The sequence below is a fragment of the Halichoerus grypus genome, chromosome 9, assembly GCF_964656455.1.
Source record: "Halichoerus grypus chromosome 9, mHalGry1.hap1.1, whole genome shotgun sequence".
Lineage (NCBI taxonomy): Eukaryota > Metazoa > Chordata > Mammalia > Carnivora > Phocidae > Halichoerus > Halichoerus grypus.
Genome location: NC_135720.1, coordinates 60351834 through 60374587, shown reverse-complemented (window position 1 = coordinate 60374587; position 22754 = coordinate 60351834). Strand labels below are relative to the sequence as shown.

The 22754-nt window shown below is 39.2% G+C and overlaps 1 protein-coding gene across 4 annotated transcripts in view; it reads right to left on the bottom strand.

The window, feature by feature from the left end:
* Window positions 1–857: 857 nt before the first annotated feature.
* FBXL4 (F-box and leucine rich repeat protein 4) overlaps window positions 858–22754 on the bottom strand; it is a 123054-nt gene continuing 101157 nt past the window's right edge. For all 4 annotated transcript variants that reach the window (XM_078054963.1, XM_078054962.1, XM_078054961.1 and 1 more), the window contains 3 exons: window positions 19351–19422; window positions 15640–15952; window positions 858–1407 (listed from right to left, as the gene is read on the bottom strand). In XM_078054963.1, coding sequence (XP_077911089.1) covers window positions 1244–1407; window positions 15640–15952; window positions 19351–19422 — 549 coding nt within the window. In that variant the 3' untranslated portion in view covers window positions 858–1243. The remainder of the gene's footprint in view (window positions 1408–15639; window positions 15953–19350; window positions 19423–22754) is intronic.

Below are 22754 nucleotides of genomic sequence, written 5' to 3'. Positions count from 1 at the left end.
TTAATCATGTTAATTTTTTAGCTGAATGTGCTTCTTCTTAAATGACTACAAGAAATTCTAGAGTAATGCTGTCTGATATGATAACCACTAGCCTCAGGTGACTACTGAACACTGTCGAGATATGGCTAACACAACTGAGGTACAGAATTTTTAATTACATTTTAATTACATTTAATTACAATTAACTACAATTAAATAAAATAGCCACACATGGTTAGTGGCTGCCATATTGGACAGCAGAGTTCTACAGGATTATTCTAGCACGTGCAGAAGTTGGAATTTAACATTTTGTTCTCCGTGGGAAAATAAATTTTGTTACACCATATACTTAGTGTGCTACTCAAAACAGCCTTGTCTTTTCGTGCCACAGAATATTTTTTGTTTACTTTTTTAGCAGCAGAATTAAATCAATTCACTATTTAACAAAACAATGTTGTTTGTTTTCCCTCCACTGTAACAGATTTCTAATTATTTAAGGTGCTAGGGCACAGAAAAAAAAAAAAAAAATATATATATATATATAAATGAAATCCACATATATTATGTAAACCTTAAACCTTTCCCTCTGGCAAATTTTTAAGGCATCTGCTTAACAGTTGGAAAGCTATTTTCTTTAGTAGTTTACCTCTGTTCTTGATCATGCTCATATTTTTATACTGGTATGATCCACTAGTAAAATAGATAAATATGTCAGAAGAAAAATGGAAAAACTAAAATTTTCAAGTCGAAGAGTTAATGAATCAGCTTAAAAAATAACCACAGCATGATTAGTTTCTCCAACTAACTCTGGAAATTCTGTATATACCCAAACAAAACACTGGCCAGGTCATAAGGCTTATTAATAAGACATCCTTACATGGAGGTGTGAAAAATTAATTTTATTTTTAAATATCATGATACTTTCTGGCTCAACATGTTCCTTTAAAAATGTTAAAAGGTTTCCATATTACTCTTTTATTACACATGTAATTACTGACTAAAGAATAATATGACTGATTAACGTAAGGTAAAAATAATGTGAGCCACTCACATACTCTTCAAGGAAAGTGCTTGCAATATTTTATGAAAACACCTGTTTACATTTTTACTTCATTTAATGGACAATTTCATATTTTTCTTCAAAATCTACAAATGCCTTAATGGAACATTAAGACATTCCCACCATTATAAGAACTAAACAAAACCAACCCTAAAATAAAACTCTACAAAAGCGCATTGATTTTATTACAGAACACATATTAAGTCACTGCGTAAAGCTCTTTTTTATGAACACTTTTGGAAAGCTCACATTGAGTTCCAGCACAGCTCTATTATCAATCTGTGAACAGAAGGACACATCAAGCAAGGAAAGATCTTTACAAGATTCCAGAAGCTTTCTTAAGGATGGTGGACTTACCATTCTTGTTCCTGTTAAAGCAAAACAAAACACCGTAAATATCATATTTATATAATGTCCTGATAAAGAGCCCCTTTACTATTTATTGTTTAAAATGCACTTAAAATAAATTGCCTTTTAAAAGGAAAAAGCATTTCTTTAAACCAAAGACATACTGCAATAATCCTGTAAAAAAAATACCAAACTGAATTCTCCTTAGCCAATTTGGCATCTAGGACCTGGATTTTGTCAATACTCTACCCACTATCTTCATTTCTACCTCCAACTCCTTCTAGTCAGCTCCTCCAGACTTTTTATTTCTGTCACCCAAGTTTTCCTCAACCCGTGGGTCAAATCAGACAGCAATGCTTATAGTGACCCCCCCTCATATTCCATGCAGTGCAGTTACTGAGCAACCACCCCTGCAGAAACTTGTGCGTCAGGCACTGGAGATGCAAAGATGAGTAAGACCTGTGTCTGCCGTAAGGAGCTCACTGACCAAACAAGTAACTACAATACAATTTGGTCAGTTTGACAGTAATTGGTGGGTACAAAACGGCATGACTGGAAGTCAGATGATGGACGCTAGATACTGTGTAGCTCACGTTAAATGTGAAGACACTACGGGACGTTCAGATAGAAGCTCAATTACATACGTTATGAAAAGCACCTGCTACCTAGCAGGTACTCAATAAATACCAAATATCATTAGGCTTTAGGATATCATCTGTTGTAAAACAAATCTTGCTTTAACTACAGGTTTTCTAGGGAGAAAAAAAAAATCACAATCCTATCACTTATACACTCCTACTGTTATGGGGACCGAAGTATCCGTAAAGTTAACCTAATGCCTTTTTCCCTGAGAAATCCTTTTGACTCCCTTCCCCGCCGTGGGCTCCGGAGGCAGTAGCTATACTGCCACATTGACTCTGGCTGGCCCCCAGATTCTCCCGGGCATTCAGAATGGGGCTTCAGGACAGCCTTCAGTGTCCATAGATCTCTCTCGAACTAAAGACACGAAAAACTGATCGGGGCTGTTAGATTTAGCCATGTGTACCCAGAAAGACAGAGATGGCCAGCATGATAAGAAAAGAACAAGGCAAAGCCAAAGGGAGAAGCATACATAAGAGTATCTGTGAGTTTATAGATACAGGGGCAGAAGGGGGAGGGGGCTGGTGCCTGAGCATGAAGGACAGGAAAAGAAAGAAAAAAGAAAAAAACAGCTTTCTTGCCTTTTGATGGTTTTCTAGTCTCTCCTGAGGTCTGACCATAGCTAGCTTCTACCTATGGATCTCAGAGAGACACCTCTATCTTCATAATCATTTTCTTTCCCTTATATATATGTTAGCGTGAGTGGTTTCTGTTACACAAGCTCAGAGAACCTCAGCTGAGACACCTAGCTATGTGGTGTTTTTCACCCACCCATTTTCTATTTGGTCATTAGAATATGAGTTTCCTGATAAATTAGAAGTTCCTAAAAGCCTAAGAGAATGTCAGGGAAGGCAGTCGGGAGATTGGAAATTGACCTAGGCTAGGACGCCCTGTCTTATGCTTGCAGACACCATGTGCTTTTGTTTTTTTATCCATTATGACACAGCTATGTTCTCCAGCTCGCTCCTTCAGGGCTGGGGCAGCATCTATCTTGTTCAGTGACCCATCTCCAGTGTTGGCAACAATGCCTGACACAGTATATGTTCAATAAGTGTGTAATACATGAAAGAATGAAGGCTGGTGTTTAATTTCCCAATACCACCACCCTGGTTTAGACCCTTATTAGATGGATTACCGCAGCTAATCTCCCTGATTTTGATCTCCTCCATCTCCAGTTCACCTACCACTTGTTTCTAGATTAATATCCCTAAAAAGCTCTAAATATATCACTCATGCCCTGAATTAAACCTGATAATAGCTCTTCCTTGTTTAATTCTGTGCAGATTCCTCATCCCAGTGTTCAAAACTCTCTGTGAAAGCCTCCATTATGCTAACATTCTAAGTCAAATTAGATTGTCTATTCTCTGAAGATACTCTGTATTTTTAACTCTGATGCTTTTGTTTCACGCTATTCATTCTGCTTAAAATGCTCTCCTCCCCTTATTTCCTATTCACTTTTCAAGGATACCTTTCAAATACCTATTAACCTTTTTAATTAAACTTTTTCTTATTTCTCTAATCATATGTACTCTCTTTTCTTTGAGCCCCAAAATGCACTTCCTTCTGGCTTGCATTTAAGTTCTTTATATACTGTTTTACTTTTTTTTTTTTTTTTTTTTGGCCACGTTATAAACTCTCTGAAGGTAGGGACTGTATCTTGCTCAGCTTTGTACTGATCACTAAGCATTTTCGGTATGAAGAAGGTATGCCACCTAACGTTCATACATGCCAATCACAAAATGACAAAATAATCACTGTCCGCTTGGGGTTTAACTACAAATTTTTTTTTTTTTTTTTTTTTTTAGTGGATTCAAACACTTAAGGATAAAAGGAAACCATAAAACAACAATAAAAATGAAAATATAGCATAGTGGTTTAGGAGCATAGACTGATTCAAATTCAAATTTCCTCACTAGCCATGAGATCCTGGGCAAATCACACAACTTGTTTCAGCCTGTTTCCACTTCTGTGGCTATAATATACCTCATAGAGTTGTTGTGAGGGTTAAATCAGTTAATACAGGCTCACAACAGTATAAAGCACACAGTAACATTGCTGCTAACATTATTATTAATTATTATTATTGATATTTTTACTGTGTTCTTCATATTTGAAATAAGATGTTCTAATACATAGGCATGTATGGCCCTGTTTCACCTCTAATTTGTCTTGGCCTAATAATGATACTACCTCACTCCTCTTTTCTGAGTATAGTTGACACACAATGTTACATTAACTTAAGGTATACAAGGTAGTGATTCAACAAGTTTATACATTACGCTACGTTCACCCCAACTGTAGCTCCCGACTGGCGCCATGCAATGCTACCACAGCATTGACTAGATCCCTCTACTGTGCCTTTTATTCCCATGACTTACTCATTCCATAACTGGAAGCCTGTGTCTCCCACTCCCCTTCACCCATTCTGCCCATCCCTCCACCACCCTTTCCTCTGGCAACCATCAGTTTGTTCCCTATAGGTCTGATCCTGCTTTTTGTTTGTTTATTCATTTGTTGTTGTTGTTTTAAGATTCCACTTATGAGTGAAATAATGTTATTTATCTTTCTCAGTGTGACATGTCACTTAGCATAATACCCTCCATGTTGTCATAAATGGCACAATCACATCCTTTTTTATGGCTGTGTGATATTCCATTGCTTATCTATACACCACATTTTCCTCATCCATTTTTACTGATAGACACTTAGGTTGCTTCCATACCTTGGCTACTATAAATAATGCTACAATGAACATAGGGGTGCATATATCTTTTTGAATTTGTGGTGTTTGGTTTTTTTTTTTTTGAATAAACACCCAATAGTGGAATTACTAGAACATACAGTAATTTTATTTTTAATTTTCTGAGCCACTTCCATACTGTTTTCCACAGTGGCTGTACCAATTTACATTCCCACCACGAGGGTTCCTTTATCTCCACATCCTCACCAACATTTATTTCTCGTGTTTTTTATTTTAGCCATTCTAATAAGTGTAAGGTGGTATCTCATTGTGGTTTTGATTTGCATTTCCCTGATGATTAGTGATGTTGAACACTTTTCATGTGTCTGTTGGCTATCTGCATGTCTTCTTTGAAAAAATGTCTATTCAGGTCCCCTACCCATTTTTTAATTGTATTGTTTCTTTGGTATTTTTAAGTTCTTTCTGTATTTTGGATATTAAGCCCTTACAGGATATATCATTTGAAAGTATCTTCTCCCATTCAGTAGGTTGTCTTTTTGCTTTGTTGATGGCTTATTTTGCTGTGCAAAAGCTTTTTATTTTGATGTAGTCCCAATAGTTTATTTTTGTTTTTGTTTCCCTTGCCTTAGGAGACATATCTAGAAAAATCTTGCTACAGCTGATGTTAGAGAAATTCCTGCCTGTGGTCTCTTCTAGGATTTTTGTGATTTCAGGTTTTACATTTAGGTCTTTAATCCATTTGGGTTTATTTTTGTGTAGGGTATTAAAAGGTGGTCTGGTTTTATTCTTTTACATGTAGCTGTCCACTTTTCCCAGCACCATTTGTTGAAGAGACTGTCTTTTCCCATTGTATAATCTTGCCTCTTTTGTTATAAATTAATTGACTATATAATTGTGTGTTTATTTCTGGGCTCTCTATTCTGTTCCACTGATCTATGTGTTCATTTTTGTGCCAGTAACATACTGTTTTGATTACCACAGCTTTGTAGTGTATCTTGAAATCTGGAATTTTATACCTCCAGCTTTGTTCTTTCTCAAGATTGCTTTAGCTATTTGAGGGTTTTTGTGGTTCCTACAAATTTTAATACTATTTGTTCTAGTTTTGTGAAAAATGCCATTTGTATTTTGAAGGGGATTGCACTGAATCTGTAGATTGACTTGGGAAATATGGACATTCTAATTAGACTAATTCTTCCAATTCATGAGCATGGAGTATCTTTTCATTTATTTGTGTCATCTTCAATTTCTTTCATCAGTGCTTTATAGTTTTCAAGTACAGTTCTTTCACCATTTTTGTTAAGTTTATTCCTAGGTGTTTTATTCGTTTTGGTGCAACTGTCAATGGTGTTGTTTCTTAATTTTTCTTTCTGCTACTTCATTAGTGGTATATGGAAATGCTACTCATTTCTGGGTACTAATTTTATATCCTACAACTTTACTGAATTCATGTATTACTTCTAATAGTTTTTTGGTGGAATCTTTAGGATTTTCTATGTATAGGATCATGTCATCTGCAAATAGTGAGGGTTTAACTTCTTCTTTACCAATATGGGTTCCTGTTATTTCTTATCTGATTGCTATGCCTAGGCCTTCCAGTACTGTGTTGAATAAGCGTGGTGAGAGTGGACATCCTGGTCTTCTTCCTGGTCTCAGAGGAAAATCTCCAGTTTTTTATCATTGAGTATGATGTTAGCTGTGGGTTTTTCATATTGGCCTTTATTACATTGAGGTATGGTCCCCTCTTAATTATTACTATTATGTTGAGGTAAGTTCATTCCACTTTGTTGAGAGTTTTTATCATGAATGGATGTTGAATTTTGTCAAATGCTTTTTCTGCATCTTGAGATAATCAGATGATTTTTATCCATTTCTTCTAGGTTGTTCAGTTTGTTGGCATATAAGTTTTCACGGTATTCTCTTATAATTCTTTGTATTTCTGTTGTGTCGGTTGTTACTTCTCTTTATTTCTGATTTTATTTCTCTTCTATTTTTGATAAATCTGGCTATGGGTTCATTGATTTGTCTCAAAGAATCAGCTCTTGGTTTCATTGATTTTTTTTCTTTTTTTTTAGTCTCTATATCATTTATTTCTGCTCTGACCTTTCTTCTATTTCTTCTACTCACCTTGGGTTTTGTTTGTTCTTCTTTTCTAGTTCCTTTAGGTGTAAGGTTAGATTATTTGAGATTTCTCTTGTTTCTTGAGGTAGGCCTGTATCACTAAAATTTCCCTTAGAACTGCTTTTGCTGCATCCCAAAGATTTTGGACCATTAGGTTTTCATTTTCATTTATCTCCATTTTTTTTTATTTCTTTGATTGCTTCAGTGACCCATTCATTGGTTGTTTAGTATCATTCTGTTTAGTCTTCAGGTGATTGCATCTTTTCTGTTTTTTTTTTCATTGTGATTTATTTCTAGTTTCATACCGTTGTGATTGGAAAAGATGGAAAAGATGCATGGTATGACTTTAATCTTCTCAAACTTATTGAGGCTTGTTTTGTGGCCTAATATGTGATCTGTTCTGGAGAATGTTCCATGTGCAATAAATAAATAAATAAATAAAGTTGTTTTCAGATGGAATGTTCTCTATATATCTGTTATGTCCAGCTAGTCCAATGTGTCATTCAAAGACATTATTTCCTTGTTGATTTTCTGCCTGGATGATCCATTGATGTAAGTGGAATGTTAAAGGCTGCTACTATTCTGTATTACCATCAATTTCTCTCTTTATGTCCACTGATATTTGCTCTATGTATTTAGGTGCTCCAGTGTTGGGTGTATAGATATTTACAAGTGTTACATCTTCTTGTTGGACCGATCCCTTTCTCATTATGTGATGCCCTGTCTCTTGTTATAGTCGTTGTTTTAAAGTCTATTTTGTCTGATGTAACTATTGCTACCCTTCCCTTTTTTTTTTTTTCACTGCCATTTGCATGGTGAATGTTTCTCCATCCCATCACTTTCAGTGCATGTGTCTTTAGGTCTGAGGTGAGTCTCTTGTAGTCAGCATAAAGATGAGTCTGTTTTGTTGGTTTTTTTTTATCCATTCTGCCTCCATGGGAGGTTTTGGCCATTTACATTTACATTTAAAGTAATTATTGATAGCCATGTACTTATTACCATATTATTATTTGTTTTCTGGTTGTTTTTGTAGTTCTTCTCTGTTCCTTTCTTCCTTTGCTCTCTTTCCTTATGATTGATGAGTTTCTACAGTGTTATGTTTGGTTTTCTTTCTCTTTGTTTTTTGTGTATCTATTATAGGTTTGGATTTGTGGTTACCATAAGGTTCATGTATAGCATCCTAAGTATATAGCAGTCTATATTAATTTCATGATCTTTAAGTTCAAACACATTCTAAAAACAAAACAGAAAAATAAAAAAAAAAAACCTTTTTCTTTTTCCACCTTCTGTTTTATGAATATGTTGTCCTATTTTACAGCTTTTTACTCATAACTTTCTTATGTCTAATTATGGCCATTTCTTTTCCACCAAAGAAGTCCCTTTAATATTTCTTGAAAATCTGGCTTAGTGGTGATAAACTCCTTTATTTTTTTGTTTGTCTGGGAAATTCTTTATCTCTCCTTCAAATATGAATGACAACCTTTCTGAGTAGAGTATTCTTGGTTATAGGTGTTTTCCTTGCAGCACTTTGAATGTATCATGTCATACCCTTCTGGCCTGCGAAGTTTCTGCTGAATTAATCAGCGGATAGTCTTGTAGGTTTTCCCTTGTAGGCAACTTTTTGTCTCTCTTTTGCTTTTAAGATTCTCTCTTTATCATTAACCTTTGACATTTTAATTATTATGTGTTGTAGTGTGGACCTCCTTGGATTCATCTTGTTTGGAACTCTATTCGATGTGGATGTCTGTTTCCTTCCCTAGGTTAGGGAAGTTTTCAACTATTATTTCTTCAAATAAGTTTTTTACCCCTTTCTCTCTCTTCTTCTGGGACCCCTATAAGCAAATGTTTTTTGCTTGATGTTGTCCAAGAGATCTCTTAATCTATCCTCATTTTTAAAAATTCTTTTCTCTTTTCAATGTCCATTTTGGGTGCTTTCCATTACCCTGTCTTCCAGATCTCTGATAAATTCTTCTGCATCTGCTAATCTATTGATTCCCTCTAGTGTGTTTTTTACTTCAGTTATTGGATTCTTCAACCCTGACTGGTTCTTGTTTATATTTTGTATCTCTTTATTGAAGGTCTCAATGGGTTTTTCCACTCTTCTTTCCAGCCTGGTTATCTTTATGATCACTACTTTACATTCTTTTTCAGGCCTACTGTTTATTCGTGTTTCACTTAGTTCTTTTCCCGAGTTTTTTTTTTTTTTTTTCCTTATTCTTTCTTTTGGAGCATATTCCTCTGTCTCCCCATTTTGCTTGACTTTCTGTGTTTGTTTCTACGGATTAGGCTGAAGAGCTGCTTCTCCTAAATTTGAAGGAATGGTCTTGTGTTTGGTCATTCCCTATGTAGACTGTGCTTCACTTTTGCTGGCTGGCTGGAGCTGCGGCTGGCATGGGCTGGGGGTCCTGGTACTTTCCACATAGTGAGTGCCCTGTCAGGATAGCTAAAACTGAAGTGGATGCAGGCCAGGGTGCCCAAAGGTTCTATGCACTGAGGGCCCCCTAGCAGGACAGCTAAAGCTGAAATGGGTGCAAGCCAGGGTGTCCCAGAGTGCTCTATGCAGGGGGTGCCCTGGCTAAGTGGCTGAAACTGATGCGGTGTGCAGGCCAGGAGGTCCCTGAGCTCTCTGCACAGAGGGTACCCTAGCAGGATAGCTGAAACTAAAGTGGGTGCAAGCCAGGGGGACGTGGGGCTCCACACATAGAGGGCACCTTGGAAGGACACCTGAGGCAGAAATGGATATAAACTAGGGGTGTTCCTGGATTCTTCACACAGAGGGTGCCCTGAATGGTGGCTGTAGTTGAGATGGATTATAGGCTGGGAGGTCCTGTGGCATTCCATATAGGGGGCATCTTAGCAGGACAACTAAAACTAAAATGTGGTCCCTGGGCTCTCCACACAAAACATGCTCTGGCAGGACAGCTGAAACGGAATTGGGTGCAAGTTGGGTTGTCCCATGGTGTTCCATGGAGCAGGTGCCCTGGCTGGGTGGTTGGAGCTGAGGCTGGCAAGGGTAGAAGTGTTCCGGGGTGCTCCACAAAGGGGGTGTCCTGGGCTGAAATCAATGCAGGCATGGGCCTAGGGTACCCAGGGTGCTCCACACAGGAAGCACCCTGGCAGGGTGGCTGGATCTGAAGCAGAAGTCAGCCAGGGTGGTCTGAAGCACTCTGCACTGGTGGTGTCCTAGAAGTCATCTGAAGCCAAAGCGGTGTGGGCCTGGCATGTTTTGGAGTGTTTTGCACCTGTGTCACCCTGGTGTGAAGGCTGGGGCTGTAGTGAGAACTAACCAGGGGTGTCCTGGTGTGCACCACTTTGTGACCACCTTGGTAGGACAGCTGGGGCTGGTGTGGGCTAAGGGCCCAGGGCTCACTGAGGCACCAGGCCAGTTAGGGTGCCCAGACTGTGCAGCAGTCTGTGCTTTCAAGGTGGAGGGGGAGAGCAGACCATGTCCATCAGCCCCGCCCACTCTGAGAGCATCCTAGCAGCGCCCCCCCCACTGTTTGGTGGAGTTCTAGCACCAACTCTTTTATATACTAGTTGTTCTTTTAGATCACGGCTTTCTAGAGAAAGAAAATAATAATAATAATAATAATAATAAAAATAAATGAGAAAAGAAAAAAACATAAAAATGAAAACAAAAACAGAAACAAACAAGACAAAAAAAAGAAAAAAAAAAAACACAGCTTATTTTCTATGCCCCAGCACCACCGTCCCCAAGGTGTGGGCTTGTGGACCCTGGTCTCACTGAGGTCGCCAGTTCACTGTGATGACCAGAATCGCTGCTGTCCAGATTCTGCTGGGGTGTAGGCTTTTAAGGTGGGGTGGGAACATAAACCGTGTTGTTCTCCAGTCCCTCTGACCCAGAGAGTAAGCCCTCAGCTCCAGTGCAGTTTGATGGGGTTCCAGTGTTGTCTCTTTTATATGCTAGTTGCTCTTCTACACTGAGGCTTTCTCTGTCCAAGGACAGAGAGACCTGTTCCCGTCCCTCAGTACTCCCCCTCCCCACTGCTGTTGGCACTGTCGGGGTCGGGGGGTTCCTTCTGTTACTGTGCTTCAGTTGTTCTTGCTGTTCTATCTCTGGCCTTGCAGAAGCTGTTCAGTCAACCCTCAGTTCTTCAGGACGAACTGTTCCATAAATAGGTATGAACTGCTGTGTTCCATGGAGGTAAGTTCAGGGTCTTCCTATGTTGCCATCTTGGACTGGAGCTATCCATATATCCTTGCTCTTATGTTTAGGAAAGTTACAAATGTCTTCAAAAAGAAGCCATTATACTTTTTTTTTTTCTAAATTTTATTATGTTAGTCACCATACAATACATCATTGGTTTTTGATGTGGTGATCCACAATCCATTGTTTTCATATAACACCCAGTGCTCCATGCAGTACGTGCCCTCCTTAATACCCATCACCGGGCTAACCAATCCCCCCTCCCCCCTCCCCTAAAAACCCTGTTTGTTTCTCAGAGTCCATAGTCTCTCATGGTTCATCTCTCCCTCCAATTCCCCTTCCCCCATTTTTCCCTTCCTTCTCCTAATGTCCTCCATGTTATTCCTTATGTTCCACAAATAAGTGAAACCATATGATAATTGACTTTCTCTGCTTATTTCACTTAGCATAATCTCCTGCAGTCCCACCCATGTTGATGTAAAAGTTGGGTATTCATCTTTTCTTTTCTTTTCTTTTTTTTTTTTAAAGATTTTTTATTTATTTATTTGAGAGAGAGAGAATGAGAGAGAGCACATGAGAGGGGGGAGGGTCAGAGGGAGAAGCAGACTCCCTGCCGAGCAGGGAGCCCGATGCGGGACTCAATCCAGGGACTCCAGGATCATGACCTGAGCCGAAGGCAGTCGCTTAACCAACTGAGCCACCCAGGCGCCCTGGTATTCATCTTTTCTGATGGCTGAGTAATATTCCATTGTATATATGGACCACATCTTCTTTATCTATTCATCTGTTGAAGGGCACCTCGGCTCTTTCCACAGTTTGGCCATTGCGGACATTGCTGCTATGAACATTGGGGTGCAGATGGCCCTTCTTTTCACTACATCTGTGTCTTTGGGGTAAACACCCAGGAGTGCAATTGCTAGGTCATAGGGTAGCTCTATTTTTAAATTTTTGAGGAACCTCCACACTGTTTTCCAAAGTGGCTGTATCAACTTGCATTCCCACCAACAGTGTAAGAGGGTTCCCCTTTCTCCACAACCTCTCCAACATTTGTTGTTTCTTTCCCCGTCCATTTTTGCCATTCTAACTGGTGTAAGGTGGTATCTCAGTGTGGTTTTGATTTGGATTTCCCTGACGGCTAATGATGATGAACATTTTTTCATGTGTCTGTTAGCCATTAGTATGTCTTCTTCAGAGAAGTGTCTTTTCATATCTTCTGCCCACTTTTTGACTTGATTATTTGTTTTTTGGGTGTTGAGTTTGAGAAGTTCTTTATAGATCTTGGATACCAGCCCTTTATCTGTAGTGTCATTTGCAAATATCTTCTCCCATTCTGTGGGTTGCCTCTTTGTTTTGTTGACTGTTTCCTTTGCTGTGTAGAAGCTTTTTATCTTGATGAAGTCCCACAAGTTCATTTTTGCTTTTGTTTCACTAGCTTTTGGAGATGTATCTTGAAAGAAGTTGCTGTGGGCGATGTCAAAGAGGTTACTGCCTATGTTCTCCTCTAGGATTTTGATGGATTCCTGTCTCACATTGAGGTCTTTCATCCACTTTGAGTTTATCTTTGTGAATGGTGTTAGAGAATGGTCGAGTTTCATTCTTCTGCATGTGGCTGTCCAATTTTCCCAGCACCATTTATTGAAGAGACTGTCTTTTTTCCATTGCATGGTTTTCCTGCTTTGTCAAAGATTATTTGACCAGAGTTGAGGGTCCATATCTGGGTTCTCTATTCTGTTCCATTGGTCTGTATGTCTGTTTTTGTGCCAGTACCATGCTGTCTTGGTGATCACAGCTTTGTAATATAGCTTGAAATCGGGCAACGTGATGCCCCCAGCTTTGTTTTCCTTTTTCAACATTTCCTTGGCGATTCGGGGTCTTTTCTGATTCCATATAAATTTTAGGATTGTTTGTTCTAGCACTTTGAAAAATGTCATTGGAATTTTGATCAGGATGACATTGAAGGTATAGATTGCTCTGGGTAGCATAGACATTTTAACAATGTTTATTCTTCCGATCCATGAGCATGGAATATTTTTCCATCTTTTTGTGTCTTCTTCAATTTCTTTCATGAGTGTTCTGTAGTTCCTAGAGTATAGATCTTTTACCTCTTTGGTTAGGTTTATTCCGAGGTATCTTACGGTTTTTGGTGCTATTGTAAATGGAATCGTTTCTCTAATTTCTCTTTCTACAGTTGCGTTGTTAGTGTATAAGAAAACAACTGATTTCTGTGCATTGATTTTGTATCCTGCCACATTACTGAATTGCTGGATGAGTTCTAGTAATTTGGGGGTGGAGTCTTTTGGGTTTTCCACATAAAGTATCATGTCATCTGTGAAAAGTGAGAGTTTGACTTCTTCTTTGCCAATTTGAATACCTTTTATTTCTTTTTGTTGTCTGATTGCTGTTGCTAGGACTTCTAGTACTATGTTGAACAACAGTGGTGAGAGTGGGCATCCTTGACGTGTTCCTGATCTTAAGGGAAATGCTCTCAGCTTTTCCCCATTGAGGATGATATTCGCTGTGGGTTTTTCATAGATGGATTTTATGAGCTTGAGGAATGTTCCCTCTATCCCTATACTCTGGAGAGTTTTAATCAGGAAAGGATGTTGTATTTTGTCAAATGCTTTTTCTGCATCAATTGAGAGGACCATATGGTTCTCCCTCCTCTTATTAATGTGATCTATCACATTGATTGATTTGCGAATGTTGAACCACCTTTGCATCCCGGGGATAAATCCCACTTGGTCGTGGTGGATGATCCTTTTAACGTATTGTTGGATCCTATTAGCTAGGATTTTGTTGAAGATTTTGGAATCCATATTCATCAGGGATATCGGTCTGAAATTCTCCTTTTTGATGGGGTCTTGGCCTGGTTTGGGGATTAAGGTAATGCTGGCCTCATAGAATGAGTTGGAAGTTTTCCTTCTGTTTCTATTTTTTGAAACAGCTTCAGTAGAATAGGTGTTATTTCTTCTTTGAATGTTTGGTAGAATTCCCCAGGGAATCCATCAGGCCCTGGACTCTTGTTTTTTGGGAGGTTTTTGATCACTGCTTCAATCTCGTTACTGGTTATTGGCCTATTCAGGTTGTCCATTTCTTCCTGTTTCAGTCTTGGCAGCTTATAGGTTTCCAGGAAGGCCTCCATTTCATCCAGATTGGGAAGCCATTATACTTCTTACCTATTTTCCTTTTATGTCTCTGTCAAGTAATTCATGCATTTCTTGGCCAAAGTTAGGCCACCTGACCACCAACCCCACTGTTCACCACAATTGTGCTTTTGTTTTAGATCAGTGTTACCGACTATGTTTGCGGTTCTGTAGCATCTCTTTCAGATGCTGGCTACTCTTCATCTCTACTGTATAAGGTTTTGAGGGGGAGAGTTGTAATACAGGTATTAACCAACAATACCACCAATCCTCTGAAGCGAAGCCTCGTGCAATTAGTGATCCAGTTTTAAAGGCCCTGGCCACCTTTCCTCATTCTCTCATTTTCTTGAACTGCCCCAAATACTTCTCTTATAAGAGGTCTAGACTAATTCAAGGTGGAAGGTGGGTAGGAAGGAAAAGAAATAAGAAAAGCAGTTGTGATGGGATGGAAAGACAGTACTCACTATGCTGGGGCCCCAAACCTGGCATTGAACCACGTTCTGCCATATGCTAATTGCTGGGCTCCAGTCCCCCTTCTATGAAAGACAATGATATCCAATTCCCTGAGCTATGAAGAATGAAGAAAAATACAACACAGCTGAAGTAGCTAGCCCAAAATATATATGCAACAGGCAAGAATTTCTCCCTCAATTTTTAGGTAAGAAGTTCTGCTTAAAAGTAGCTTGAACAAGTAACATGCAACCATATAAGCAACAACCACAAATGTATCATAAATCTGGACTGTGCATTTTCCAGGAAACCACAAACTCAGATGCTGAAAATCTTCAGGCTTTCCTGTTGTTGAATGTTTAATTAACAGGAAAGGATATAATTAGCACTTTATGAGCTAACCTACTAACACTCATAGATTACCAGAGAACACAGTCCAAGTGCTATGTGAGTTCACAAAGTACCAACCATATGGGCAGTTATAATTCTGGGGTTGCCAGCAATACCTCACAGGGCTCCCAGCTGATGGACGGCAATGTGGACACAAGGAATCCCAGAACTGGGAAGGATTTTCAAGAGATCTGCCTTGGGGTAGAACTATTCCTAAAATCTAGAATTATCAGGGATGAAGACTTGGCAATTCCTTAATCACGAGTTTAACATCGAAGAGCTTTATGTATATATATATATATATGTGTGTGTGTGTGTGTGTATCATTCATTATACAAATGGATTTCTTCTCTGTCTTTAATAAAAATGGAGAACATAGCTCATATAAATTCTCACTCTTCTTACTAGACCAAGAATTAGTGCTTATTTATGAGAGCTTTCTGATAGGTTCAACTACAAAATTCTGTTATTTTCCTTATTATTCTCTGTATCAATTGGCCTATCTTGCACTTCCTCAAACCAAGCAGTCTTATCAGGACAAAATTTTATTGTATCCAAGAAGTGTTTTTTTTTTCCTTGCAACAAGTCTGAGATTCGCTTCCATGTCAAGGCTTTAAAACAAATTTATATACTGTGCCCTTACCTAGTATGTCCAGTTGCCGTAACCTGGTACAATTACATGCCAGTTCTTCAATGTCCGTGTCACACACAGACCTGTTAGCTGTGAGGAAGAGTTTTTGCAAGTTGGGGAGCTGGCGTGCCAGTCTGGCGAAACACCCGGTACCACTCTGCAGTGTAGGGCACCAGCCAAGGTCGAGTTCCTCCAGAAGCGGGCAGCCAGAAGCCAGTTCTGCAATCCCATTCTCAGTAATATTCTTGCATCTCCACAGATCCAGAGTGCGGAGTTTTTTACACTTGGCTCCTATCATGCTGGCTATCACATCATAGTCTTCAATCTGGAAATCAAATCATTCCAGTCTCTTACGTATTACACTCAGAAATACAAACTGTGTAGAGCAAGTTAAAACATTCCTTTTATTTAAGTTAAAACATTCTTAATTATCTCCTATTGTTTGCTTCCACGTAAACAGACCCACATTCTTGTTAATGCAGATCTACCCACTTGTCTTACGGATCTGCCACTGTTTCATAAAACAGCAAGAATAATCGCTTACTTAAAAATCCATTTAACAGAACTCCAGACAGAGGACCTCATGAATTAAATCCCAAAGCATATGAAATCTTCAGTCTCTCATAAAGAATGTGAGGATTCTGTGTTGTTCTCGTATGCCTTCCATTTTGGCCTTGCTCTGCTACTTGTTGACGGGGCCTAGTTTCTTCTATTTTATATATAATTCATCAACTTTGGTGGGTATAGAAGATCTCCCTGACAAAGATGTGCACTTCACCAGGCTCTAAAATAGTATGTGAATATGCTGAGAGTACTAATAATGATCCTGGTTTGGAGTGAAATGAGGCACTTGGGGACTGAATATACAACACGAAAATAACTTAGATCATGATATGTTAGTGCCGGTTACTGCGGTGTCCACAGTTTACTTCCTGATCACAGGATAATCCCCCACCAGACAAGGATTAAACATTTCAGTTCATGGGCTTTATATGCTTTCATAACGTTTCTTTGGACAGCTTTCTTTTAAGAGTTTCATTGGTTTTATAATCAGGTGCCAAAATGATCACCAGAAGTCAAAAGGAAACAAAATAGCTAATACTTCCAATCATTACTTCCTTTTGTTCATTTGTTTCTTCATATTTTCAACTACTATGTGCCAGCACCACTCCAGAGGCTAGGAACAACAGTGAACCAAAACACAAAGACTTTGTTCACATTTTTGGAAAAGACATACAGACAAATGAGCAAAATAAATTTAGAGAGTGATAAGTGGTGTGAAAATAATAAAACAAGGTGATCAGCCTGTCAGGTGCTCAGAGTGTCAGGTGTGGTGGAAGTGGGGGGAAGGAGGGAGGGAGGAAGGGAGTGGTGATTTCCAGGAATGTACCTGGTGCATTCAAGGAACAGAAATAGGACTGGGTATGGCCCAAGGGGAGTGAGGAGACTCAAGGGGTGTAAGGAGAGAGGCGGTAAGGGCAGAGAGTTATGCAGGGGCCAGGCCATCAGGCCATGAAATCAATGGAGGGTTTGAAACAAATATGATCTACATTAAAACAAAAACCTCTCTGGTTTCTGTCTGGAGGATGGTCTATGGCGGGTAAGAATGGAGAGAGGAAGCCCAGCGAAGAGGCCTGCATGAGCTTGGTGTAGAGAGACAAAGGCTTGGATTAAGTTTGCAGCAGTGGAACTGGAGAAATGGACAGATTTGGGGCTATATTTTGAGTCAGAACTAAGGCCTCATGGCTTAGATGTAGTCATGATGATTTCTAAGGTTCTGGTCTTCAGGAACTGTGTGTGGGAGAATCATGCAGGAGACCATGAGAAACAGATTTGGGGGGAATATAACTACTTAAGTGAGTGTACCCCAACTATACAAACCTGTAGCTTTGAAAATTAGTGCAGCCAATTAACTTTTTTACAAAGAAGTAATTTTAAAAACTTTCGCAAACCCATGATTCTGATTGCTATTATTCTGATAGTCAAAACTAAAATCAAATGAATCATCCTGCCCTCTGGTCAACTGACAGAAAAGCAACTGAAATAAACATGGTATTAAAGTGTCAACAAAGACCTGTCTGTGTTACTGTTCCGGTGAACCCTGAATCTGCTGTGAAATGTGAGCAGTATTTCTATGACAGGTGCTGAACGTTCCGGCCACAACGTTCGTAACAGGATCAGCAATATTAGTATTTTTGAACTTCAATGTCAAGTCCTTAAAACTTAACTTCCTGGCAAACAAATACCAATAGCAACCATATTTTACTGATAACTACATACTTTAATTTAAAAATAGCCTACTGGGGTGCCTAGGTGGTGCAGTCGGTTAAGCGTCCGACTCTTGGTTTCACCTCAGGTCGTGATCTCAGGGTCGTGGGATCAAGCCCCATGTCAGGCTCCATGCTAAGCATGGAGTCTGCTAAAGTTGTTTTTCCCTCTCCCTCTGCCTTTCCCAGCATTGCTGGCTCTCTCCCTCTCTCTCTCAAACAAATAAATAAATCTCTAAAAAATAAAACAAATAAATAGATAAAAATAGCCTATTTATCTAAATGCTTAAGAAGAGCCAAGATGCCCTTCAACAGACGAATGGATAAAGAAGATGTGGTCCATATATACAATGGAATATTACTCAGCCATCAGAAAGGATGAATACCCAACTTTTACATCAACATGGATGGGACTGGAGGAGATTATGCTTAGTGAAATAAGTCAAGCAGAGAAAGTCAATTATCATATGGTTTCACTTATTTGTGGAACATAAGGAATAGCATGGAGGACATTAGGAGAAGGAAGGGAAAAATGAAGGGTGGGGAAATCGGAGGGAGAGATGAACCATGAGAGACTATGGACTCTGAGAGACAAACAGGGTTTTAGAGGGGACAGGGGATTGGTTAGCCCGGTAATGGGGATTAAGGAGGGCACGTACTGCATGGAGCACTGGGTGTTATACGAAAACAATGGATCGTGGATCACCACATCGAAAACTAATGATGTATTGTATGGTGACTAACATAACATAATAAAATTAAAAAAAAAAAAAAAAGAAAAGTCATGCTTAAGTAGCGTTTTCTACAGAATCCTGTATTAATAGAAGTACTATGGAACCATGGGTTTGGTAGTCAGGTAAAGCTGGAAAACACTGGCTTACATAAAGGCACAATGTCTCTGCTGCAGGACATATCACTGAAAACTCCAGGAGGAAGACAGAGTAGCATCATTTCCTAATTTTTGACCAGGAATCCCTACGTCACTGTCCCCCAGTACACATCCTTCCTTAATTGAATATCTTTTAGGACTAACATTCCATGGGTCAACTTGAAAATGCTGACTTAAAATACCGGAAATAATTTCACAACTTAAAAACTACAGTTAGCTTTGTGACAAACTGACAGCACTACTGGCATGTGGGTATGACTGATCTCTTATTTTGTAAAGAAATCCAGAGAGGTAAATAGCTTGTCTGAAATAACATCTGGCTTGAGGCAGAACCAAACTCTTTTTACCACGCACACTTCTTTCCTTGCTCTCATAGATAAATAATGTCGATGTTTCAAAGACATACTCTCCAGTTTGAGAAAAATGTTTGAAAGCGGGGGACACAGTAGTTCACCATAAATCTGAAGAGCTGCGGGTGAGTGTGGAGTGGGCGGGCCAGGATAACATTCCCCCACGGGAAGAAAAAGAGAACAAGTGATGGAGCAGAAAGAATTCTCAAATACTTACCATTACACAACTGCCCAAACTCAGGTGCTGAAGCTCTGAACAGAAGTTCAAAATGCTGAGCAGCGCTGTTTGCTGCCATCGGGGACCGCATTGGCAGCAAATACGGAAAGTGAAAGAAAGAGAAGAGGTCAATTAGACATTAGAGGCTGTCACTGCTTTTCCTGAAACAGAGCTCAAAACCCAGGTTACAGACACCACAAATGCCATTTAATGAGTCCCCAGGTGCTCCCACCATTGATTGGCTTGAAGTCAAGGTAATCATTACTAGTTTCCATGTGAGTCGCCTCTTGGTATTCAGTTTTGCATGCCCTACCGATACCTTTGTTCCCTGTGACCTCTCAGCCCATCTTCCAAAGGTATGCAATTTGAAAATCTGGTTAAGACTGGACAATAAGAAAAGCTAAACAGCCTCTCCCTAAAAAAAAAAAAAAAAAAAGAAAGAAAGAAAAGAAAAGAAAAAAAAAAAAAAAAGCCAAAACCCAGAGAGGGCTGGTGACACTCTAAAGAACAGCGGCAGCTCTGACAGTCACTGATCAGCTGCCGCCTGCTGGAGCTGCCAATAGTCACCCCAAATCAGGATCGAGCTGGTGACTTTAATGTCAAAGGATTCTCTCTGCTGACAACGATACCAACAACCATTGAGCACCTGTCACTAGCAACATGTTCCTCTTGTCTATTTGCCTCTCCCGGCATCAACACTTCAGTCTTAATTACTATACCCTGTAATAAGTCTATAAAGGTGGTAAGGCAAACACCTTTTCCTCATTCTTCAAAATTCTTAACTGTTCCTGGTCCTTTGCTCTTTCATATGAATTTTTGAATCACCTTAAAGATTTTAGTTTACCTTTTTAAAAGTAATACAGAAAGATTAGTTTTTCTTTCTTTCTTCCCCCGTGGTCATTATAGTTGATCCTTAAAGAATATCAGAGTTAGGGGTGCTGACTTCTACACAGTAAACCCATGAGTATAATTTTTGACTCCCTCAAGTCTTCACTATTATTAGCCTACAGTTACCTGGAAGCCTTACCAAAAACTTAGTCAGATAAACACACATTTTGTATGCTGTATTATATACTGTATTTTTATAATAAAGCAAGCTAGATATAGGAAAATGTTATTAAGAAAATCACAAGGAAGAGAAAATGCATGTAGAGTACTATATTTATTGAAAAATACAGTACTATATTTATCGAAAAACACATAGAACTGTATTTATTGAAAAACATCAGCTCATAAGTCGACCCAAGTTCTTCAAGGGTTAACTGTATTTAATTTATTGGCATTTTATCAATTTCTGTGTCATAACTGCTGACTTTATCTGATACCTTCTCACTGAATTTTTCTTCTTGTTGAAGAATACTTTTAATAGTTCTTTTAGTGAGTGTGAGTGGTAAAATCTTAACAACAACACACATTTATAGAGTAGTTATTAACATGGCAGGTACTGCTATAAATTATATATTTAATCCGCACGACAACCCTATTGTTTATGTTTAGTCCTCACAACAACCCTACACACTCATTTACTCATTTAATAAATATTTATTGAATGTCTACTCTGTGTTAGGCACTGTATAGACACTTGGGATATATCAGTAAACACAGCAGATAATAACCTATAAGGTAGATATTATTATTTCCATTTATTTATTTATTTATAAAGATTTTATTTATTTGAGAGAAAGAGAGAGAGAGAGAGCAAGCACGAGCGGGGGAAGGGGCAGAGGAAGAGGGACAAGCAGATTCCCCGCTGAGCAGGGAGTCCAACTTGGGGTTTGATCCCAGGACCCTGAGATCATGACCAGAGCCAAAGTCAGATGCTTAACTGACTGAGCCACCCAGACGCTCCTATTCCCATTTATTTATAGATAAGGAACTTATAGATAAGGAATGTGAGTCACAGAAAGTTAAATACCATACTTAGTCTTTATATTTTCCTTCAATCTTGAATGAAAATTTAGCCAGGCTTAAAATTTTAGGATGACAGTTACTTTCTTTCATCACTTTGAAAGGGTTACTCCATTACCTATTAGCCTCTATTATTTTGATAAGAAGTCTACCGTCAGTCTAATTGTCTTCCTCTGTAGGTAATATGTCTTTTCTCTCCAGTAGCTCTTATTCCTTTATCTCATATTCTGCAATTCCATCACAATGTACCTAAAGATTTATTTTCACTTACTCTGTTTGGTTTCCTGAGTGAACATCTGATTCAAAGACTTGCATCTTTCATTACGAAAGATGAAGACTGTTAACAATTTTCTCTTCAAATATTGCTTCTCTGCCATGTTCCTTTTTTTTTTTCTTCTGGAACACCTACTAATGAACATTGGAGTCTCCCAAGACCAGTGCCTACAGTAGTTTAAAAAATACGTCCACAAACTATTCTATACTTCTTCCTTCCAGAGATGGAGCTTAGTTCCTCTCCTTTAAGAGGGGGCTGGACTTAGTGACTTACTTCCAACAAAAAGAACATAGCAGAAGTGATGGTATGTTAGGTTATTGTGATGGTTAATTTACATTAATCAACTTGACTGGGCCACAAGGTATCTAGATATTTGGTTAAACATTATTCTGGGTGTTTCTGAGAGGACGGTTTTGGATGAGATTAATATTCAAATCAGTAGACCGAAAGCAGTTAACTCTGTAATGTGGATGGGCCTATCCATCAAAGATCTAAATAGAACAAAAGGCTGACTCTCCTCCAAGTTAAGAAAATTCTTTTTTTTTTTTTTAAAGATTTTATTTATTTATTTGACAGAGAGAGACAGCGAGAGAGGGAACACAGGCAGGGGGAATGGGAGAGGGAGAAGCAGGCTTCCCGCCGAGCAGACAGCCCGATGCAGGGGTCGATCCCAGGACCCCGGGATCATGACCTGAGCCGAAGGCAGATGCTTAATGACTGAGCCACCCAGGTGCCCCAGTTAAGAGAATTCTTCCTGCTTGATGGCCTTCAACCTGGGGCATCAGCTTATTCCTGACTTCAGACCGACACTGAAACATCAACTCTTCCTGGGTCTCAAGTTTGCCAGCCTTCAGACTGGAAACATTGGCTCTCCTGGTTTTCAGGCCATTGGACTTGGACTTAACTACACCACTGGCTCTCCTGGGTCTCTAGCTTGCTGACTCACCCTGTAGGCCTTCTGACTTGCCAGCCTCCATAATTATGTGAGCCAGCTCCTTAGAATAAAGCTACACACACACAAACACACACACACCCTCTTATTTCTGTTTCTTTAGAGAATTCTAATATAGTTATAAAAGGGCAATGGCTCCTCTTGGTTCCACCCTCTCCTGCTGCTCACTCAGGAAAAGCCAGCTGCCATGTCATAAGGACACTCAGAAAGCCTACGGAGAAGCCCATGTAGAGAGCAAGAGGACTCTGGCCAACAAATAACAAGGAAGTC